Source organism: Topomyia yanbarensis, chromosome 3 (assembly GCF_030247195.1).
Source record: "Topomyia yanbarensis strain Yona2022 chromosome 3, ASM3024719v1, whole genome shotgun sequence".
Classification (NCBI taxonomy): Eukaryota; Metazoa; Arthropoda; class Insecta; order Diptera; family Culicidae; genus Topomyia; species Topomyia yanbarensis.
This window is the reverse complement of record NC_080672.1, coordinates 396,717,369-396,740,875: the sequence shown is the minus strand read 5'-3', so window position 1 is coordinate 396,740,875 and position 23,507 is coordinate 396,717,369. Positions and strand designations below refer to the sequence as shown.

At 41.1% G+C, this 23,507-nt stretch overlaps 1 protein-coding gene and 1 long non-coding RNA gene across 2 annotated transcripts in view; one reads left to right on the top strand and one right to left on the bottom strand.

Moving 5' to 3' along the window:
- Nucleotides 1-20,286, top strand: part of LOC131690639 (retinol dehydrogenase 12-like) — a 34,539-nt gene extending 14,253 nt beyond the window's left edge. The window contains exons 2-5 of the mRNA XM_058976559.1: nt 19,035-19,140; nt 19,204-19,364; nt 19,436-19,840; nt 19,899-20,286. Of these exons, the coding sequence (XP_058832542.1) occupies nt 19,035-19,140; nt 19,204-19,364; nt 19,436-19,840; nt 19,899-20,115 (889 nt within the window). The 3' untranslated portion in view covers nt 20,116-20,286. The remainder of the gene's footprint in view (nt 1-19,034; nt 19,141-19,203; nt 19,365-19,435; nt 19,841-19,898) is intronic.
- Nucleotides 7,017-7,937, bottom strand: LOC131690640 (uncharacterized). The gene is made up of 2 exons (XR_009305603.1): nt 7,393-7,937; nt 7,017-7,330 (listed from the first exon to the last, which is right to left on the bottom strand). It is a non-coding gene; the product is annotated as an uncharacterized LOC131690640 (long non-coding RNA).
- Nucleotides 20,287-23,507: the final 3,221 nt, after the last annotated feature.

The window sequence follows — 23,507 nt, the reverse complement described above, 5'->3', positions numbered from 1 at the left end:
CCCCGCGCACGAAGGAGGATTTCATCAAACAAATAATGTCGCAATATGGAGAAGTAGAATCTATTACGAATGACACCTGGAGAAATTTTTTCTCCGGCATTCCCAATGGCGTTCGTATTGTGAGAATGCGAGTGACTAAACCAATACCTTCTTACATGACTATCGAATGCAAATCACCGAAGGATGGCGTGACCTATAAGCAAACAACGCTAATTACATATCCCGGGCAGACCCCAACATGCCAATTCTGTAACTATACAGCCTACTACGGAAAAACATGCGCCGAAGCAACTAGTCAAAACTCATCTACTACAGCCAACTCTAACATGCAGCCACCGATACCTTCAGATAAACCTAAAACAACGATCCAATTACCCAATAATGCAGGTACAACGACCACGACAACCGCTCCCAAACCAACAACTAGCATCGCCAATAAAGAAGCAAATACCGATGAAGACGGATATACAACAGCGACCCATAAGAACAAGAAACAAATAAGAACCTCTGATCGTGAACAGGAAGAAAGCAGTACAGATGACGACATGGACGGGAACGATAACGCGAGAGAAGGCAGACTGAATGACCACCAAGCGGCCTCACCGCCAAGGAAAAAGATCTCAACACGCAGCAGCAAACTGCGTCAACAAGATCTGGCAGACCGACATTCTTAGAATTTTTTTTTTTACTTATTGTAAAAAAAATTAAAAGACCCACGGATCAGTTGTGCTAACGCATTGAGCCGTTTCAAATAAAATTTTAGATTGAAAAAAAAAGAAATATTATAAATATGAACAAGCTCAATAATTTCAGCATCTCTTTATTCCGACATATGGACGGGTATACATCGCACTTACTTCACCTCTGTCGAAGAATAACGTAGGTGTAAGGCCAACTTTCTTTGATGATTTCTGTTGTTCTGTAGTTGAGTGCCCAGAAAATATAGAACAGCTGCTCTTGGGTCGATTTCAATTTATTTATTATTTTTTCTCTCTTTTTCTTCGTTATCTCTGCTCATCTCTCTCATTTTATCCCATAACGAACACAAATAAAACTAAAACATGAAATCGAAACATTAATCCCAATTTATTGACTGTAGACTCAACTAGTTACAACATTTTAGTCGCTCTCCATGATAGGCTACTGATGTTTGTTCACTGTATCGTCAGGTCGTTTTTAGACTTACATGGACATTAATTGGAAACCATCGAAAGAGACAGAAATGCTGCTGCTTACAACATTAAGTTTATTATGATTGATTGACTAATATGTGGTTTAGCATCTATTGACATCCGTTGAAAAGTAAGGATAAAATCACAACAGATAGTCCTACCGCTACTATGTACGTTTCTGTATGTGAACAACATTAGTAATATACGACGGTATACAATTCTTGGGTTGATGAACACCTCAGAAAAACCGCTGTTTTACCACTTTTTGGCTTGTTTATTTTTTGGCATTTTTCTTGCTTATTGTTCGATTGTTTAAAATATCACTACTTTGCGGACTAATAATGTTTAAATACGGACCGCATTCTCCGCATAAAATGAAATTGAGTGTCAACAGAAATACTATTGCATTAAAATGACGCGAAAACAAAAACTGTCTTCTCGACTATATTGTCATCAACTAACGGAAATGTTTTTGTCTAGCACGCTTGAGTGAGATGCCTGATGTTTCTACTAAGCGTACAGTGCACTAACCTATTACAGAAATTCAATCTGCTTATGCTTTAACTAACTTTATTCTGGCTAATATATAACATAATATCTGAGTTTTGTTAGACACAACCACTAGCGATAAAGTTCTCATTCTGGGACAGTTTTTGAGCTCACTTTTCTATAAAACTTCTGCAATTTTATTATATATTTCGTTTATTTTATTCGGTTCAATGCATTAGCTAAATGAAGCCTTGTGTCTTCAATATATTTCCATGATGTGAACAATGAAAGTGATAAAACGTAAATGGTTGTCCTACAGATCTCGTGCGAACAACTAGCGATTGCATGTGGAGAACTATTTACTAGGCTGAGAAATATTTTTCCTAACCAACAGTGTCGCGGTGGTGTTCATTTCTATCTCGTACACTTCCTTATCATCATAGTGGTTACTGCCATGTCCATGTTCGCGAATTTCTGACGGGTCACGAGTGTCGACTTCCTCAATGATGGTGCCGACCGTTGATTTTGAGATACTAGACGCAGTTTTTGCCGTCAATATTATCCGAACAGCAGCCAAAATTTGGCAAATGTTTGTTTTTCAGGAAATGGTTTTGGAGACTATGTATATGCAAAGATATAATGTGTAAAATAATACTATCGCATTCAGTTTTTACGTGCAGGGTCAGGTTGGAGGAAATATGTCTGTTCACCTAGATTTTCACCACAAAAACACCATTTAATATACTTCCTAGATGTGTCCTTTATAATGAATACCATTTTTTCCAAATGTGACAGGAATCTTTTAATAGCCACGGTGCAAGTAAGTGGTATCAGATCTTGTAGCCGAGCATTGATTTTCTCATCGTCCATATATATGAGGATCAACCACATGTTACAAGTTGTTATGCAAAATGACTGGTTTCGCCTGGGCTAATTTGTTAAATGGCATCAGCACTGAACGCCTGACATGGTTAAACTCGTTAAAGGCGATGTTCGTAAGCATAACCTCCATAATCACCTTCAGCAAATATTTCACATCATTAATGTTGCTCCAGCCAAATACGGAGGCTATTGAATTCAGGTCTTTTCGCATAAGATCGATCTTATGCGAAAAGACCTGAAGTCAATAGCCTCCGTATTTGGCTGGAGCACTACTTCTTGCTTCTGCGACTCAATCATTCGACAGATCCCCACAGCAAGAATTAAAGTAACAGTTTCGTTTGTCTTCCGACGAGTCACACAATATGAAGGGAACTGTTTTATCACACTCAGCATACTGAGTAGATATCCTGACCGCTGTCTTCGGTGGTTCGAAATAGCAATCTTCCTCACAATTCTCGCATTAATTTGTTGAAACCAAACAAGATACAATTTTTTTAAGAGTCACCGAAAAACATGTTGTTTCTTAAATTTATTTTTGAAAATTTTCGGGGGGGGCTTTAGCCCCCTAGCCCCCCCTCTGGCTACGTGCCTGTGTGTTCCTCTTCGTCTGCAGTGCCGTCACCCCAACAGGTCCTGCATATCTGAGCACCGATGTGGAAACACTCGCCAGTAGTCGCTTTGTACTGCTGCTGATCGCCGAATTGTTGGCCATGATCCGAGATAGTGCCGAAATCACTTTTACGGCCCTCCCGCATGCATGGTCGATGTGGCTATTAAAGCTTAGCCGGTCGTCTATCATCACTCCCAGTTGTTTAGCTTCCCGCTTTGAGTCGATGATACAATCTCCGACCGAAATTCTTGCCTGCTGCACTGCCTTTCGGTTGCTTATCAGAACCATTTCAGTATTGTGGTGAGCTAACGTCAGCTTCTTCTCGCGCATCCAGTCTTCCACAACGTCTATCGCCTCCGCTGCGAGTACTTCCACTTCCTCAAGTGATTAGCCGGTCACTAGAAGCACCACGTCGTCCGCAAAACCGACAATCTTCACGCCCCTGGGGAGGCTCAGCTTCAGCACTCCGTCGTACATAGCATTCCAGAGAGTTGGGCCGAGAATGGAACCCTGTGGAACGCCCGCTGTTACGGTTACACTTCTTTTTCCGGCATCAATCTCGTAGATCAGTTGCCGGTTCCGGAAGTAGCTCCTCAGTATCTTACAGAGGTACTCGGGAACTTTCAGTCTGTGCAGCGAATCGGCGATTGCAGCCCAGCTAGCACTGTTGAAGGCATTTTTTACGTCCAGTGCAACCATTCCGCAGTAGCGATTTCCTCTTTTCTTTTGCTTCTGTGCAGCCTCCATAGTTTCCACGACAGTTCGTATGGCGTCCACAGTGGATCTACCTTTCCGGAAATCGAACTGCATATTGGATAGTCCATTCTCTCTCTCTCTCTCTCTCTCTCTCTCTCTCTCTCTCTCTCTCTCTGTATGTTGTAAGCCTGTTAAGGATTACTCTTTCAAGCACTTTGCCGACTGTATCCAACAGGCATATCGGCATAGTGCTTCTATTATGGCTCTCATCCTCTCCGGGCACCTATCCGGTGGCACTGCCGGTCCTCTTATCTTCGCCATGGCAACTCGATAGGCGTCGCCCCACGGGTTCGAATTGGCGTTGCGATAAAGTTCTTCTAGGCAGGCTTTCTTACTGAGCTTGATTTCCTTGTTAAGTGCGGCTCTGGCCGCCTTATACGCTGGTCTTAGAGCATCTCTTTCCGCGACGTTTCGGGCTCTCTGCATCTTCCTCCGGGCTCGGTGGCAGCATGCACGTAGGTCGGCAATCGCCGAATTCCACCAGAAGGCTGGGCGGCGAGTGTACCTTGGTTTACCTTCTCTTGGCATGGTTGCATCGCACGCTCTTGCTAATGCCGTTGTCACTTCATCTGCACTGAAGTCAATGTGATTGCACTCACGCCTCAACGCTTCGACGAAGACTCCCTTGTCGAACTTCGTTGTTTTCCACCTCCGCTCGTTTGATTGGATCATACGCGCTTCCGACTGTCTACTGCTTCCGATAGTGTACCGGATCGTTTGGTGGTCGCTGTGGGTGTACCCCTCGCACACTCTCCAATTTAAACTTCCAACCAGCCCTGGGCTGCAGTCAATAACTGAATGTCGACCGTCGCGGCGGAATGTGCTGGTTGTACCATCGTTTGCAACATCCATGTTCAGCTTTGCAAAGGCCTCGAGTAGACTACTCCCCCTTGAGTTAGTGAATCGGCTGCCCCATTCTACTGCCCAAGCGTTGAAGTCGCCGGCTATTACGACAGGTCTCCGATCGATGAGCTCCTCTGTCAGCTTGTCGAGCATTTCTGTGTGTCTGTGTGTATGTGGACAAAGGAGTAGGGGAAAATTTCCAAATCGAATTTGTATTTTTGATGCCAAATGTCTTTAAAATGCATGAAACGTCGAGATTTGATGTAAGCTCGAATTTTTTTTTTGACTTTTTGAAAATTGACTTTTTTGGACTTTGGCACCTTTTTGGCTCTCTCATACGAAAGCGTACGAAAGCAAGCGGCGATGTATTCGAAACCTTGCACGTATTAGTCTCATTCGCTTCAGTCACATTCTGAGTTCTCAGAGAGTGAGAGAGATAGATTTATTTAATCAAAGAATATGGTTACAGCACAAACACAAATATAGAGGAGAACTTCACCAAGCTTGAAGTTAAATATAATTGCACCAAAACTTAATGCTTTTCGGTTTCACTCGTATATCTAGGCTTTATTCCCCACAGAAAGGTTATGCAATCGCTCTAAAAATCATCAACGTAGTCATATCCCCTTCGACTCAGCTCGTCGAGATCGGTGTGTGTATGTATGTGTGTATGTGGAAAAAATGTCACCTCTGTTTCTCAGAGATGGCTGGACCGATTTGCACAAACTTAGTCTCAAATGAAAGGTACAACATTCCTATCGGCTGCTATTGTATTTTTATTGATTGAACTTCTGGTTACGGAGTTACGGGTTGAAGAGTGCGGCCACGCAGCTAATTCCCATATAAACTGAACTGAAAAATGCTCAAAGGGGGGAGTAAGGGAAAATTTCCAAATCGAATTTGAATGCATGAACAGTCGAGATTTGATGTAATCTCGAAAAAATTTTTTTGGCAAAAATTGACTTTTTTGGACTTTGGCACCTTTTTGCCTTTCTCATATAGAAAGGTTATGCAATCACTCTAAAAATCGTCAACCTAATTCCGGACGGCCGCGATTTTTTTTTACTTATTTAGGCGTAGGTAGGAGTATGCAATAAGGGGTTGCTACTTTAAAATTGAAACTAGTTTAAAATTTCTTAACAAGTTGAAATTTTCGGCAGGGTCCGGACCCCCCGGATTCTCTTCCTTGATCCGCCGCTGGTTTCAAGCGATGTTTTAGTGTCGACCCATAGCATCTCAAGATCGTGGCTGTCGATCCATTGTATGTATGTGCAAATCGTACTGAATATGTAACATTCATTTCCACCGTTGTATTGAACATAATAAGCCATGGTATCGTAGTTTGGAAAAATTAGAAAGGCACAATTGCACCACTAGGGGAATTAAAACAGGTTTGTTTGTAATGTTTTGCTATACGGTCCAGTATTATAGTCTATAGTATTGGGTGAATCTAGAACGGATTTATAAGAAAAATGAAAGCAGGCAAAAACTTCTGAAGAACTTCTGAGCTTCTCCGAGAATCAAGTAGAAAATAGAAAATCGTCTCGATAGGAAAAAATTGATTTTCGAAGTTCGAAGTTCGCTCCAATATACAATATGTAACATAGTTAGGAAAGATTTTTTTCGGAAACCATTCGTATTTATAGCGACCGAACAATCCGGGAATTTTAAGCGAACCATGGTTGAATGTATTAGAGATTTCCAGGGAGCCCCTTCCAGCCAGAGTAACGCTTTACCCAAAAGTCGACGACACCTTGAAGGATGTCTACTGATCACTCTAGCGTGTCTCTCTCCTGTGCACTACATTCCCAAAAGCCTTCCGACGTAAGCATGCGTATATAATCCGTACAGCTCGTTTTTCATGCTTCGTGGCCAGTTCCCATTTTCATTTCTTCAACTTAGTATTTAGTAGTAAATATTTAGTAGTAGTTTGGCAGAATTTTTATTTAATCATATTCGACTGATCTGTGATCGACGCTCTTCTACGAAGCGAAGAACCATGTGATTATGGTTTCGTTTCTTCGTACACTATCGTATCGTATTTTCGAGTGCATCTCCATGTTTCAGTCAATCTTTTAATCTGATTACCAGCCTACAAGTAGTATTGTCCTAAGGCAATTGTTCGTCTTCTCGTAACTCTCTATGGTAATCACTGACAAAACATTCTGTCAATGGGTGTTGTTTGGTAAACAGAAAAAATGGGTCCTACTCTGTGCGCGATCAGTCAAAGTAATCCTGCGCATAAATTTATACCATTTGGCACGTAACTTCACAAGATTTTTTATTTGTATAAAAACCAATATCGCTATAGAATAATCATATTATGCTAAATCGTGTAATCTAGGGTTTTTCTGATCATTACTTCATAGTTCCCGATCGTGATCAGTTTTTGTATAATTCCAATTAACATCAGATTCCCTATAATAGAACAGCAATAATAAACACGCAACTGAACACGCGTAACCAGAAAGCGCTGTTCCGCTGATGAATCACGTGCTCAGATCCGATTTTAAGCCCCTTGACTACCATTGCATCCTTCCATCGGGCTTCGCCAAGTAGAACAGGTAGACCACCAAATCTAGAAAAAAAAAACATTCCTAACCGGATGTTCTAAATTGAAACACAGTTCATTTTGTTTACCTGTTAACTGGTTGGGCGATGCAGATCATTTCCATACGATGTCATGTCACGCAAAAGTTCATGCCCGTAGGCGATGCTGGGGTGCGTGCTAACTCTAGAATTTTTATTGGTTGACTGCGTATCATTACGCCCCAGCTGCCGGTAATAATATTTCTATTCAAGCGAAAATTAATCACCAGGCCTGATAAAGCCGCATTAAGATCGCAAATGCGTATCCCGGGTTGTGCAAGCGGCGAGAAGGAAGGGAAAACGCAGATCTAGATGAACTACGAGTGATAACCGAACCGGCAGGTCCATTCCCGCTACTGGCTTGTTTTCGCTTAGTTTCACGTAGTAGGCTTTAATAATGATAGGAAGCAAAACAATACCATTCCACCCGCTGCGCTACCCACCGGTAGTAAGGTAATTACAATGATCTAATAAAGTAGACCCTTGCTCTAGCGTAGGCACACTGTAGGCTACGGTTGCACCGAAATACCTGAAAGCTCCACGCAACACACTTTGTTGTCGTTGTGTTTGGGTCGCGCCACGCCGGCGAGAAAGTGACGGATTGTTATGAGCTAGTGCTACTGAACACCGCTCGGTCGGAGATTTGGCACGATCGCGCTCGTGCCGATGCGCCGTCATCGTCGAGTTATCAGAAGCTTAAGGGATGCGCCTATACACAAACTAATAGAGATAATTTTACGCTTTCCGCAAACAAACTGCATTGCATTACTCGGGTGCTTTGTTTTCGTTTCAACGATACTTCAACTAGACGCAGTTCGACAAAGCGTGAAGTAATGCGATTTTGATTACAGATGACGTTGTGGTGAGGGGTTACTCTCTGTGCTGATGATCAATCAGTGGTACCGACGCTAGGCAAAAATACTGAATGAAAGGTTACATCAAAATAGTATTGTGGTGAACATGTTTCGTTTTGAACTCTTTTGACAATCCTATGTGGTGCGTGAAGTTTGTCGAAAACCATATCTGTACATATTTGATAAATGTCCGAAAAAGCTTTGAGTAGTCGATATCTCAGAAAATCAAAATTTACCCAATATCGACTATCTACCGCATATAAGGTATTTGCGAATGCCGATTGGCCGAGTGCCGTTACTATTTGGCGGAGAGTTTCCTTGAATGAATACCATTCCATGGAAAATAATATTTGACCGACAATTATTAGTAAATAAAAGAAAATGATAAATTTGATTGCATTTGTATCGAATGTGATTTATTTATTCTAAATTGATTCCTGTTAATTTATTTTTGAAATTTAAATTTTGTGGTGATTAATGGGTAGGTTTCATCCACAAAATCAAAATTTTCGAGTGTAATGTGTCAAAAATAACGGCTCCAGCAAAAGGTGTTTTGAAAACTGACCTCATCTGCAGGCACGATACAGGTCGCAATTCGTCGTCTACAAGCAGAAATCCAAAAAAAAATCTTGAAGATCACATCCCATAGAGACCACCCAGTTTAAAAAACGTGAAAAATTCATTATACAAACAAAATGGCGACCACTTGAAAATAAAGTATCGTTTTTTCGAATGATTTTTCCACTTTGGTCGGCTGTAAAAAATCGTTAATGATTAAAATATTGCGATTTTGTAGGTTACAGCGCTGGAGAATGTTGTCTTGTTTTGGGCGGGCAAAACGTGAAGTTGAGTGGTTGAATGCGTTGCGTTGCGTTGTGACGATGATTTTGGCGGATTGCACACTGACTTCATCATGTTTGACTGCTGATTAGCTAATAAGAGTTACTTTGGAAGTGGTAAGTAGGAATTCATACCAATCCGACCTATATTAAAACCTCAACAGCATGATAGCCATCATTGCCGGCCGCCCTCATCTCCATCGTTCACGGGAAGGGTAAAGGATCAGGTAGATGGGAAGTGTTGATGCTCCACCTACTTAACGGAAGGTAGACGATTCATCAAGCTCTTCCATAGGTGTCGCGGAGTTGGTAGTTTGGAAGTGTATAAAGTCTAGGATTCACTCCAAGCAAGCGATGCGACCTATAAAGCATAGTTTACTAGGTAGTTGTTTAGTTAGTCTTCGAGTACATGATCACTCGGAAAAAAGATCTTGTTTATTTTTTGGTTCTTTTTAAACTCTGGGTAGCCGGCTACCGAGAGTATCCCATGTTTTCTAATCAAAAGTAATTTGAACTCCACACGACTGACCGTGGAATTATTGCCTAGAAAAGTTAATCTTATCTGCGTAATGCGCCGGATCACTATTTATTGGAACAGTATTTAGACTAATTTCTTCTCTACGATATATTTATTGGGTTGAAAACTATCGAGTGATAACACGTTATACAGACAAAGAGTTATGATAGCGAGATGTTGTAAATCAAGGAAAGTATTTCCTATTTTGAGTATCAGATGATTCGTAAAATACACGTATACGAGCGATAATGAAGACCATTGAAGAGAAATTCAAAGGTTTATTAACCTGATACATTGGCTGGTTTGCAATAACGGAACTTGAAATAAAATTCATAAAACAGACGCGGCGAATTTTCAGTACGTATTGACCCGCGATCATCGATACTAGTCAGATTTAAGCCTTGTTGCGGCTGATTTCCGATCAGCTATTCGTTTTTACGGTAGTGTTTTCTTGATTAGATCTGTTCGTATCCTCTCATTCTGCTACTATCGGCAGGAGGCTGATAGCACCCAGTCATCGCCGGTCTAAGGACGAAATGTCATCAATAGACTTAGACTCGCGGAGGAGGCATGAGATAGGAGACTTGTGAGAACTAAAGAGATTAGAAAAACATAGAAACAACATCCTCCGTCCGGAATCCGAACTCAGCTATAAGCTTCTACAGCTGAAGTAAAACTCCAAACGGAACATGGCGTCCCCTTGCCATTCTAATCCCTTCAGTGAAAACTATGTTATCTCACTATTTGATGACCGAAACGCGAAGTTGATTGGTTGAATGATTAAAAAATGAGAATGCCTTGTTTCGAAAAATCTTGTTTCGAGATTAACATTTTGTGGGTTTTTAATCTTCTCTCGACATGCCTCCATAATGATCGACATCGTTGCCGTAATATCCCGACGAAGAAAGAGCTTTGATTGAGGTGGGAGAGTCGCAGTAAGCAGTTTTTTGAACCACAATGAGTTGGGTGTCATTAACTCAACCATAGGCGACGCGTGATTCCGCCATCAACCTATTCAACATACTCAAAATTGTGGATTTGACCCAACATCTACCGAATAGGATCAACGAAATATAGTCCTAGGACCGGTTTTTCTGATCGCAGGAGTTGAGCAAAACAAATTTGTTGTCAAAACCCATCGTTTAATTGTCAAACAAGCGTCTTGTGGATTACCTAATTCATAATTGGTCGGTGTTAAGTCAGACCGGACCAAGTCGCAAAATCATGAGATAATGATTGCACTGCATAGAGAATTTCTTCTGCTACATTCGACTTTTACCATATTTCATATTATAATAAACAAGAACTATGGTGAAAATTGATTTCTAAATAAAGGATGCTGCGATGCAAACTTTAAACTCGTTTTTCTCGAAATCAATGCCATGTCACTTAGTCCGGTCTGACTTAACACCGACTAATTCATTTTCATAGAAAAAAATATAACTTTTGTACTGGGTACTGAACAAGTTTTCTCATCTTAACACAACTTTGTCCAACGGCATTAATGAATATTCATAAATAATGCTGTAGAATCTTATTTTTTACGCCGAGAATTATTCTTCCATCTGTAAAAGATAGGCTGAAAGATTTATCAACCTATTTAAAATCATCCATGAATTCTGCCAAATAGGAAAGAAATTTAAATATTTCATATGCAAATCATTGATCACACAAAACTTATTTTCCTCGCAAAATATCGTAAGAAAGAGAGGTAACATCAACCCGTCCCAGCCAACATTTTGATTCACTTTAATAAGTTGCAATTTGATTAACTGTACTCTTCAACGATATGAATTGATTGTATAAAATGCACAGATCTCTTCTATGTGAACAAAAGTGGAGGCCATATACGTACAACAAATCGGTATAGTAGAACTATGTGATTTACGACGAATTTTGATCTCATCAGAAGCATTATACAATCATCTAGCTTATCATTTTGAGTTTATATATGATCAACTTTACAATCACACATGAAGGTTTATGCAGCATAAGGTCCCCAATGTGGTAACAAGAAGTATTTTTTTAAATAATATTATGAAAATAAAAAATCAGGATGAAATTTCCATAATTCTTTTATAAGACACAGTTACGCCCACACTGATAGATATGTTTTTCATGGGTGAGGTTGGAGTTACTGGAACATCAATTATTAAAATTACCTGCTGCGATTTACTTCCCAGTTTCGAACCTGAGATCTTCGTATTCCCAGCATAGCCGCTATGTACTCATCTATTTATACACTGGTAAGCAACGATTATATTTGATCATTTGTATCGCTTTGTCATTACGATCTAAAAATACCATAATCCAACTTAAATATGGCACTCTTATGATACCTTCTTTACCTGTCAAATCACAACCTACATTCTGTACTCAAGCCATTTTTTATTGCTCAAATATTGAACTAGTCTGGCAGAAAATTTGCGAAGTGCTATAAGGAAGTGACTATTTTTTTGAATGATTTTGCAGCTTAATCCAATTGCAAATTAATTTCTATACAATGTTTCAAAATTGTCTTTATTATTCAGCATGTACAATTTTGTTTTAAGTTGTAGTGGACTAATAAATAACTTTAAGTCAACATTGTATTTCGATCACAGATTTACATTTTATGTGAACTTTTTACAACAAAACATAATTTTTGCTTGCACTATTTGTAATTTTGATTTAGTCTGTCATTATTTGTAATTTATTGTAAACTTTTATATACGATTGCTGGTTTGCTGGGGTTCATGATTTTAACCCATTCATGCACATGTTGTTTGTGGACAACAACGTTTTTAAACAACTATAACTTTTGATTAAGGCAAAATTTGCTCACAAAAATTAGTAAGGCTAATAAATGTGAATATTGCCTTTTATTTGAGTATGAATAGTTTCAAGAACCAGCTCTAGAACTGAAGTTATTGCAATTAGTCTGATTGGATTCCGATGGAACAGTGCTGCGAGGAACAGTTTACGTTGACGACGGAAAATGAATTTTTCATATACAATCGTGATTCGCTGGTTGGACATTTTTTAACTGGACCGCTTTTTAGTTGGACCTCCGCTAGTTGGACCATTGTCCAACTAAAAAGCATCTGAATGTCAAAATCTTATGTCAAATTTACTTTGACAATCAATCTGCCAATTATTGGAGATGTGAATAGATGCAATTACATTACTAACGTCTCCTTTGGAGAGTTTTTGACATCTGTCAGTTGGTCCAACTAACGAATCAAATTCGTTAGTTGGACAGAGGTGTGGCCCAACCAGCGAATCACGACTGTATCTTCGTTATGTTGCAATATTATCGAAAATTCATAAAACTTATCCATTTAGACTTTCTTTGGCTACATTTTTCACGCAATTGGACTATTGTAAATATTCTAGGAGAATCGTATTGAGCATTGGAAGATAAAAATTGAGCAGCTTCTACCACTGCGAGGAAAGCACCTATCTTTATGAAAAAAGGGTTGTGTTTCTTGACCCCACCGTTTTCAAAGAAAAATAGTTTTGAAGCCCAGCATACACTAGAAAAAAGTTGGACATGAAAGGGTTAATAGAACGCAGCACGATTTAAATGGAACCTTGCAAAAAACAAACAATTTCTTCGAAGCAATAATTGTTGGTTCATTAAATTCGCGAACCAACAAAATACATATGCGCTTATAACTAGTATGTCCCAAGGGCAGAAACATCTGGTTAGACTATCCGAAAAAAAGAAGCGTTCGACCGACAGCTGTGAATGTACAGCACAGCTGCAAAACGTGTACAAAAATTATGAAGCGCCCTAGATACGCACACAGAGAACTGACATCGCTGCAATGCACGCTGGTTCAATATTTTATTTGAACCTGTGCCAAAGAGAATACAAAAAGCCTTCCCATGACGCTCGCGTTGCCGTTCCAGCGGTCACTCATGCTGCTGCTCCATCGAAAGCGTGTTGTGAGAGTACGAGATAAGTGCATGTTTGAGGTTGCACCGGTGTAACCATGAAGACGGAAAAAATTCTACAGAATGTGGGACTTAAATGTTTGGAGATTTTTTCCTTCATTTAAATTATTGTGTGTACTAATGCAGTTAATTTAAACTCAAAATGGGTTCGGTTCGTTGGATTTGGCTTACCTGTTCAATGAACAGGTTGAACAGGCGTCGCCTCTGACTCAACCATGACCCATTTGCATACAAAGGATGCTGGACATAAGTCACATAGAAAGCAGCATAGTATGAATTTCGTTTGCACTAAATGCACACTTCCATTCCCTTCTGTTCACGAATCTAACAAACCAGCCGGAATCCAACCGGAGGAATTATTTCTGCCGAATCGAGTCGGGACGATCATTAAATTCATTTTGTGTTTACCTTTTTATCTAGAAAAATCTCATTTTCTAATCCGCGGATTAAAATATTGATAAGGCAAAATCGATTTCTTTTTTCAAAATCCGCATCACTACTAAAGGTTCCCTTACACAAGACATAAGTAATGGAATTACTGAGTAAGTAAGTAAGTAAGGGCCCCTAAAGATGGTTATTATTAAATATTAGGTTCGTGTATTTTATCAAAAAATTCAACATGCATATCAGTGTGGGAGTCCATGAGCACTATGCTTCACGATGTTGTTTACAATATTGCCCAAGTAACGATTGAAGTTTTATGATGTGCCATAATCTAAGTTTTATGAGGAGCTATAAAACTACCATAAAACGTTAATTGCTACTAGGGTTGAGAAGACCTTCTCGCTCAAGCAATCTAGCTTGGGTGTGTTCCTAGATATTGAAGGTGCTTTTAAGAAAGGTGTTCTTCTAGTCTATTCTGGAAGTGACGCGCGTTTATGGGGTATCTACATGTATCTCGGGTTAGATGAACGCAATGCTTAGTAACCGCATTCTTTGCTCATCATTAAGACACGCAGAGATACGGAAGTTAAGTAATTGCGGTTGTCCTCAGAGTGGCGTTCTATCATCTTCGATATGGAACCTCGTTGCCGATGGTTTGTTGAAGAAACCCAATGAGCCTGGATTTCCAACCTACGGGTTTGCTGACGATTACCAAATACTAATTACTGGACTTTGATATGACTTTTGATAACAACCGGAGTTCGTCCCTTACAATTCTTTGACTCTGCGCTACTCTGTGCAATACGTTGGACTTGGCATATTGGATTTCAAACTGAATTGGCTTGCTCACATTGAGGTCAGCATCAAGAGAGTGTGCATGGCTTTCGGGCAGCGTTGACGAACTTTTGGAAAGATTTGGGGTCTCGAACCCAAATATATCGATTAGATTTGCACGACAATTGTTCGTCAAATATTGTCATATGGATGCCTTTTGTGGTGGCAGAGGAAAGGGGTGGTTACGGCCTAGTCAAAGCTAAACCATCTGAAAAAAATAGTGCTCACGGCGTTGATTGGTGCCTTCACCACCCCTTCGATTGCTACCCTTAATGCCTTTCTAAATATCAAACCATTACACATACACCTTAAAGGGGGGGGGGAGGGTTGGGTGGTAAGACGGGTGGCTTTAAATGTCCTGCCTACAAAAAGGTGAACGGTAATGAAGATAACCCATATTAATCTGATTAATTTTGACACCGCGCAGCAACTGTTGTGACAGTCTACGACAGAAACTATGTGGGTTGTCGCTTTGATTGCAGAGTATCAAGCCCTCTGCTAACGCTAACTGGGTGGCGGATAGACCGGGAACCGCAGCAATACAAGTTATCGCCAACATCGACAGCGTCTTCTTGTGCAGCTGTTACGTACCTCCAAGATGGACTGTGGAGCAGTTCACCGTAATGCTGCTGCTCCAGTTAACCAGGCAGTTGATCTGTCGGAAGCCGGTAGTCATTGGTGGTGACATCAACGCTTAGGCTGTGGAGTGGGGCAGGGTCTCTTCCTGAAGTATAGTCCGACTACCACCGACACCGTAGGACGAAGAAGGAGCAAACATTCCCATGAATATGGAAGATACTGAAGCTGGTGTTGCTGCCAATGTCAGGGAAGCCACTGGGCGATCCGTCCTCGTACAAGCCTGTACGCCTGCTGGATACACTCCAAAAACTCCTGGATAGAATCATCCTTAACAAGCTGAAGAAATGCACGGAGGGTAGGCGCGGATCATCAAGGATGCAATTTGAATTTCGTAAAGGGGTGTCGACAGTTGAGAGAATTCGAACAGTGCTCGAGAGCGCTGAAAAAGCATCTATACAAAAGCGAAGGGGTGATCGATACTGCGATGTGGGCACGACATATGTAAAGAATGCGTTCAACAGCGCCAGCTGGGAATTCAGAATGAGGGTTCCCGACTATCTTGGTAAGATCCACGTATATGGCATCCCTATCCCATTTGTATTGAACTGACATAAGTCAACATCACAGCGGGCACACAAACTATGGGCCCCACTAACAGTTCAAATTGTTCTGCTTGTTTTACTCGAAGCTCGATTTTCACTAGTCAGATACCGTACGACATGACTCAATTTTTAGACATTTGTTAAAAAGCGAAAATATTGGACAGCCAATTGAAGAAATGTGTAGTTTTGGACATGTCGGTGAATAACAAAAACTTTACACCATGGTGCACCAACAAATTAAACGAACTCGACTATCACAAAATTGTGTCGAATGACATTGATTCTGGTTATTGTGGATCGACGCTAACGCGACGTTTGAGATGTTGGCATAGAAATCATGGCAGCGTAGCAGATACCTGGTAAGATCCTGAAAAGCTACTTCCAGAGCAGAGTGCTGCTGTACGGGAAAAGCGAAGGACAGAAACCAATACTAGTCCCAGCGGGCGTTCCTTAGAGTTTTATTCCCGTGTCACGGTGATGAATGGGACACTTGAAGTAATGAAGGTGTCGGTGAGGGAGACAATGGACGCAATCCAGAGCTGGATGAATGGGGTCAAGGTGCAGATAGCTCACCACAAGACGGAGGTGTTGTTTGACTGAAACTGCGCAAATCGGTTCAGCGGATGTAGATCGACGACGAAGGGCACGCGATTGCATCGAAGCGTGCGTTGAAGTAATTGGGAGTGAAAGTCGACGACCGGTTGAACTTTAACAACCATGTCGACTACGCGTGCGATTTCCAAAGTCAATGTCTCGTCAACGATACTGCAATACGGGATTCCTGTCCTGAGTGCGGCGCTAAAGACAAAGCGGGACCGCGACGTTCCGGCTGATAATCGTACGAGTCACGGGCGAGTACAGGACAATATCGCGGAGGCAGTATGCGTTATCGCCGAGATGATCTCCATCTGCAACACCCTGGTGGAGGATATCGAGTACTAAAATCGGAGAAACACCGGAAACGTGAGGAAGATGGTGAGAGTCGATTCGATGGCGTGGTGCCATCTCAGAATGGGATAATACAGAGAAAGGGAGGCGCGACCTCCTGGCTCATCCCAAATCTGTCGACGTGGGCTAATAGAAAGCGCGAAGAGGTCAGGTTCCACCGGACACAGCTCCTGTCGGGCCACGGCTGCTTCAGGAAGTATCTTCGCCAGTTCTGACATGCAACGTCACCGTTGTACCCGGAGTGTGCGTACACCGAGGATATACCGGAGCATGTGGTCTTCGAATGTCCGAGGTTCGAAGCGACACGCAAGGAAATGCTTCAAACGGGAGGGCTGGCAACCCGGAGAATATCGTCTACAGAATGACAAGCCGCGTAAACACGTGGAACGCGGTCAACAGAGTGGCAACGCAGATCTTGACCACCTTACAAAATGGCGTGGTTTCGGGAGAGCAATCACCGCCGGGAAACTCTGCGCCGAAGCAGGGCTAGATCCACGACTGGGAACTATTCGAGTAGACCGCGACAAGGCACCGGGTATGGGTCGTCGGGGCACCAGCGACTCGGCTGCCACGCTCTACTCGGAATCGTCTGATCGACCACGATGCCCTACTAGTTGCCCCGAGAGTAATATTGGGAAAACAGAAGAAGAATCATTATTGGGAGAACTTCTTTCGATGGGAAACTCCTCGTCGGCGTAAGCTAGATTCGCCGCCAGGGACTAGACTGAGAAGATTGCGACGAGACATTAGCGACTCGTCCTGGCCTCAGCGAAGCGGACGCCTTGCTCCAGCAGAATCGCCGGACCGACCTCTGCACCTGGCTGGTTATCTCGGTTTCGAGAAAACTTCTCTTGCAGGGAAATTCTTGGTTTAAGTAGGCTAGGTCCGTCATCGGGAAGTGGATTGGCTCAACGAGGAAGTGGTGCTAAATGGTACGAGAAACTAAGCAAAGGGTTTAGGAGTTGTGGTGGTCAATTGCACAAGTGAATCGAAGGTCTCAGTAAATTGGATAATCTTGAGTTTTCCGCCCAGATTGTCCTCGGAGGGGAAGAGCACTAATTCTCGCTTTCGTACTGCCACAGAAACGGTCACTTGTGTGGATGGTCGAAAACTGATGGTGTGTCGAGGAGTGGTGCTCTAATCCTACTCAAGGAACTAACTTTTAAATAGTTGGACTAGCGTTGGTACTGTGTACATAAAAATTCCTCTGTGATACCGTAAGGTTATATTTTATATTTGGTGAATCGCATTTGTCAGGATGTTGTAGCACAGACTAACAGACATACCACTATGAAGAATTTCCTCTAAAAAATAACGATACGCTTATTCCACCACAACACCAGCTCCACCTTTTATGAATGGCCCCAAACACTCATATGCTAGAGTGTTATTCCTCAGGCTTGGGCAATTTTTTTCACTAGTGGTTTATCCCCCGCAAGCTTACTCATATGTCTGTGGCGTTATCATCGCAAATGCGGCCACAGTACAAATATATTAAAAATAACCGTTAAAACGGACGAAGCATCCTTTTCGAGAGTCTCTTAGTCTGTGGTTGTAGTACTCAGTTTCAGGTATTGCATTTATCGCTCATATGAGTATATGCGTCCGGATAATTTGCTACTGCGACAATAAAAACTCACATTTTCACACGAAAAGTTATTGGCACTCACACAACTTCTCCGGATAAATAAAACCGCCGTAGAATGAGAGAATGAGTTTATCACGGTATCCTTTTTGCGCTCGCTGCCTTGCTGTCGCTGCTCCAAAACACTAAAAAACAAGTCTATTGTATTTCTTAGCCGCTTTTCCTTAAAATTAAGTGTATATTTTGGCACTTTTATTGATTTCCACGAAATTAAAATATTATCACCTTATCCAGTGAGAAGGAAAGAATCAAATAAATTTTATCCGGAAAATTATTCTCACGCTATGTGACTACTGAAGACTGAGAATTTTGCGACTCATCTTATCTCGGAAAAGTTAGACATCTGATAAGCTTCTTCTCGCGTGAGTGAGAGAGAATTACAATGCCTTCAGTTTATATTTTTATTCGCTTCAGAGTTTATTTCATTTTAATTAAAAGAAATATTTGTATTATTTAGTATTTTACAAAGTAAAACCGAAATTTACAATTTTTGTATTAACTTTAATTGATGAAAAAATATTAATTTTCTCGTTTCTTAATTTTTTTTTCTAGAAAATACTTCCAAGGTGGCCAATTCAAAAACAAAGACATCCGACTAGATGCCAAAGTAGTCATCATCACCGGTGCAAACTCGGGAATCGGCAAAGCGACTGCTATCGTAAGATAAATCGAAATTTTTAACCATAGTATCTAGAAAAAAAAATTATCCCATCGGTTGCAGGAATGTGCCAAGCGGGGAGCTCGAGTCTACATGGGCTGTCGGGACCCGATACGAATGGAAAAAGCCCGACAGGAGATTCTGGACAAATCCGGCAGTCAGAACGTGTTTGGCTTGGAACTGGACCTGGCCTCGCTGGAGTCGATTAGAAAATTTGTTCGAACGTAAGAATATTATTATTTACTAACTGCAAATATTTGGCATTCGAATCCAAACTATCCTTGCCTGATTTCAGCTTCCTGAGTATGGAACGACGCCTTCACGTACTGATCAACAACGGCGGTGTGATGGCATGTCCAAAAGGATACACCAAGGAAGGATTTGAGCTGCATTTCGGCACCAACCACCTGGGTCACTTCTACCTGACACATCTTTTACTAGATCTGCTAAAGAAGACTGCCCCCAGCAGAGTGGTTACGGTGTCTAGTGACGTCCACCGGTGGGGACGTATCGACAAGGATGATATCAATTGCGAAAAAGAGTACAGAGAATGGGATGCATATATGCAGAGCAAGTTGTGCAATGTTCTCTTTTCGAGACATTTGGCTCGAAAGTTACGGGGAACGGGAGTGACGACCTATTGTTTGCATCCTGGGACGATCAATAGTGAGTTAACGAGGTATCTCAATCGAGCCATGATGTAAGTGATTTTTGTTACACAACAAACTACACACGGTACTTACTTAACTGTATTTTAGGATCCTAGCGAAGCCCATTCTGTGGGTGTTCTTCAAATCGGCCAAATCGGGTGCCCAAACGACGTTATACTGCGCGATGGAGCCAACGATCGCTGGTATAAGTGGGAAGTATTACAGCGACTGTAGAATGAAAGACCTTGATCCGCATGCCAAGGACGATGCAATGGCCGAATGGCTGTGGAAAATTAGCGAAAAACTGATCGGACTGAATCGATGAGACGCGCAGTTTGCTTCGAATGGGAATCAACTGATTAGTATTATTTTTGGGAGAAAAATCCCGCATCGACAAACATAACCTCCGCTGTGCTGAGGTTGATTCTAGATTTAATAATGTGTATTCTAAGCAATACAGTTTGACAGTCAATAAACGAGAATATATTATGTAGAACAAGATCGCATTTCATTCGGAAAAGGGCTGCAAACATTTGCATGCAGTGATTCCGGTTGGTTCAAGTCTGTTTGGATTGTTAGCATTTAACAATTTGTGTATATTGTATATGTCTAATTAGTGTCAAGAAAATAAATAAATGAATGAAACATCGAGACACAATGGACGGAATATGTGGGGTCGTAGCAAAGCGATACGAGCTGTTAGGATAATAGTCAAAACTAATAATATAAAATTAAACGATATTACAAATGGGTCATGAAGGAAGCAGAAATCCTTCGTTTTATCTTACTATATCAAACGCATGCACGATCCAGTCACTATTAGAATCTGTGGCATAAATCATATGAATGCAACTGGTTCCCGGTAATCCTTAGGGATGTTCCAGCACTAGGATATAATTGGTAAATTTCAATAAAACACAATAAAGGGTCAAAAATCTTGAAATAGTCGCAAAATTCTATTATTTATCGGTACGGAGCAGTATGGCAATTTGACCCCGGAGCAGCCACTCACAGGGGAACCTACTCTGGAATATCTGTTCCGAGGTCATATCACCAAATGATTTTGGAATGAGATACAGTCAATTACAAGAATTTTTAAACCCATATTCCATTGATTCCAGCATACCATTCAAAAATTCACAATTGCTTAGTACTGGAATTCCTCGGAACCATCCGAATTGTTATAACAGCGTCTAAAAGTAGATGAGATCTTAAATCCGAATAGTTTAAAATACCATAGTTATAAGCATTTAGCGGGTACCCGGATACCCTCGTTGGTTTACTATGGAGTAAAATCATGAAGCCTCAATATTAGTCCCCCAAAATCTATACTAGGTGATAGTCTAAGATGTAACTAAACCCCAATTTCCTGCTTGGGAATTTCATGGATTGAAATCTGGAAAGGTACCGTGTACCCTGTCGGACACATAACGGTTTAATTGGCCCCTAACCGAGAAAATAAGCAAAATACCGGGGTTAAAGTAAGAGCACATAGCATACGTCAAGTTGGATTTCAAGCAACTTCCAGGTCACAGCTATCAGAGTTATAAGTTATTGAAGTTTACTGAAAAAACTTTGTTTAGCAGGTTATTTGCAGATGTAGATTGGAAAGTTAAATTTTGAAGACATTTGATACTGTCAAATATTTGATATTTTTGACAAGGGATGTTTACAAAAACGTTTATCGCCTCCATCTTATTTGTCAAGGTTCAACGCGTTGGCTTTACTGCCGCCTATTTAGAATGCTACCAGTTCTTCTTACAAATACAAATTTATTATTTTATTTCTCTAGTGCGCTCTAAAAGAAAATGTGAGAGCTTTCACATACGACCCATTGTTCGTGTTTAATTTTGTTTAAATGTGCCCCAAGGAATTACCGGAACAGTTTCTACCGTAACTCGTAGAAGAAGAAAAAGGGTTTTGTTTTTTATGTTTACCAGAGTAATCGTTATTCAAGCAGTAGAACAGTAGAACTACAGTGCTTCTTTTCTTTGTGAGCAGCCTGAATACCGTTAAACAAAGCGAAGTACCTCTAGTGTATTACCTTTCCATTCTTTTCTGTTCTACCATACTAAAATGGGCTCTAAGTCCGTGCAAAAATGACTTCTCCTGACATAAATTCGTCTCTAGGAGAGATGGATGTCGAAATAAAATCGACTCCCTATTTGAAACTACATTCATGCACCTCAACCGGGTCCTTTGTGAGCTTTTTCCGTGTCAAAAACTAAAAAGTTTTAAGCTTAGTGGAGACTTTTATAGCTATGACGGAACGATATTCGGTCATAGCAGAAATATCGAATATTCGCCCTGATATGCTTCGGGTGGTGGTAAACAGTTTGAAACAGGCAAATTATATTGCTAGGCCTGTAGCCTTTTACGAACGAGTACAGAATCAACGTACCAGCGAACCAGATCGAAAAAGATGGCGTGGTTTCCGATTCGATTCATCATTGCCCGCCGTCTCTTGTCTGTCTCTGATGCGGTTGCTGCTACTGGGATGTATGAATTCACCCCCTGAATATCTTCTCGAAGTACATTAGCCCTCCCTGTGTTTCCTAGTTTTAATTGCAAAATTAAATAATCTCCTGCAAAAATGCCCTACTTTACCATTACACATACAAATCGCCCTAATTGACTACCCTAATCTTAGTAATATTCAATTATCCTCTCTTGTACTTCGAAATGTATCCCTAGTTTTGAGATAGCTGTAAATTTTCCTTAGTTTCCATTTAAAAAATATCAGTCTGTTATCCTCTAGTTCTTACTTAGCTTACCGTTCAGGCTAGAGCCTTGTTGTCTCTTGCTGTATTCAGAAGCCAGCCTCGCAGTCTTCGATGGGTCCGCGGGCGTCCTCTATCTGGTCGATTCGCCGTGCCTCTAGCTCTAAGAAATTTAAAATGTGAACTTTTACGTATTACACTATCAATACTACATTTGTTATCGAGCGCTCAGTCGAGTTAGAAGTCTCGCGTGTTTTTTGAAATGGGCCAATGTGCATACTGTCACAATTCACTTTGGGATGAAATTCTGAACAAACCATTAATCGCCGATTATAAATCACAGCAGCAGACGAAAGAGAAAACTTTTCTCTTTCATAAAATGTTAGCATGCATTCTCTGCGAGTTTTGGTTTGCCCGGAATTTTCTCTCAAAGTGAAGTTTGACGGTATGCTGGCCGTTTACAAAAAAAAACACGCGAGAAGTCTTTTATTGTCAGTCCGTACACTCTATAGCGACAAATCCACGTTCAAGGTTATTTCGCGCACTCTACGCCTAGTCGAGGTTTCAGAATTTTTTCCCTTCTTTTGTGTTTCTGTTTCTGAGTACCGTTAGCCGGTCACCGGTCACTAGTGAAGCAGCGTTCTTCTAGTAAGCCGTCTGGATATCCATACATACACAAGTTAAGTATTAATTTACGTTTCTCCTTATTGGTTCTTTTACTAACGTGCTCAGGGCAATAGGCCCGTGCAAAAATGACTTCCCCTGACGGTGGTTCATCTCAAGGTGAGATGGACGTCAAAACAAAATCGGCTCCCCGGCTCAAAGAATATCCAAGCTCGGACACCAGGCCCTACGTGATCTTCTTCCGGACCAAAGATTAAAAGTGTTTGAATCTGTTGCAGATTTCTCGAGTTCTGACGGATCGGTATTCGGCCGGGACAGATATATCGAAAATTCGTCCTGATAAGCTTCGGATGATTGTTAACAGTTTAAATCA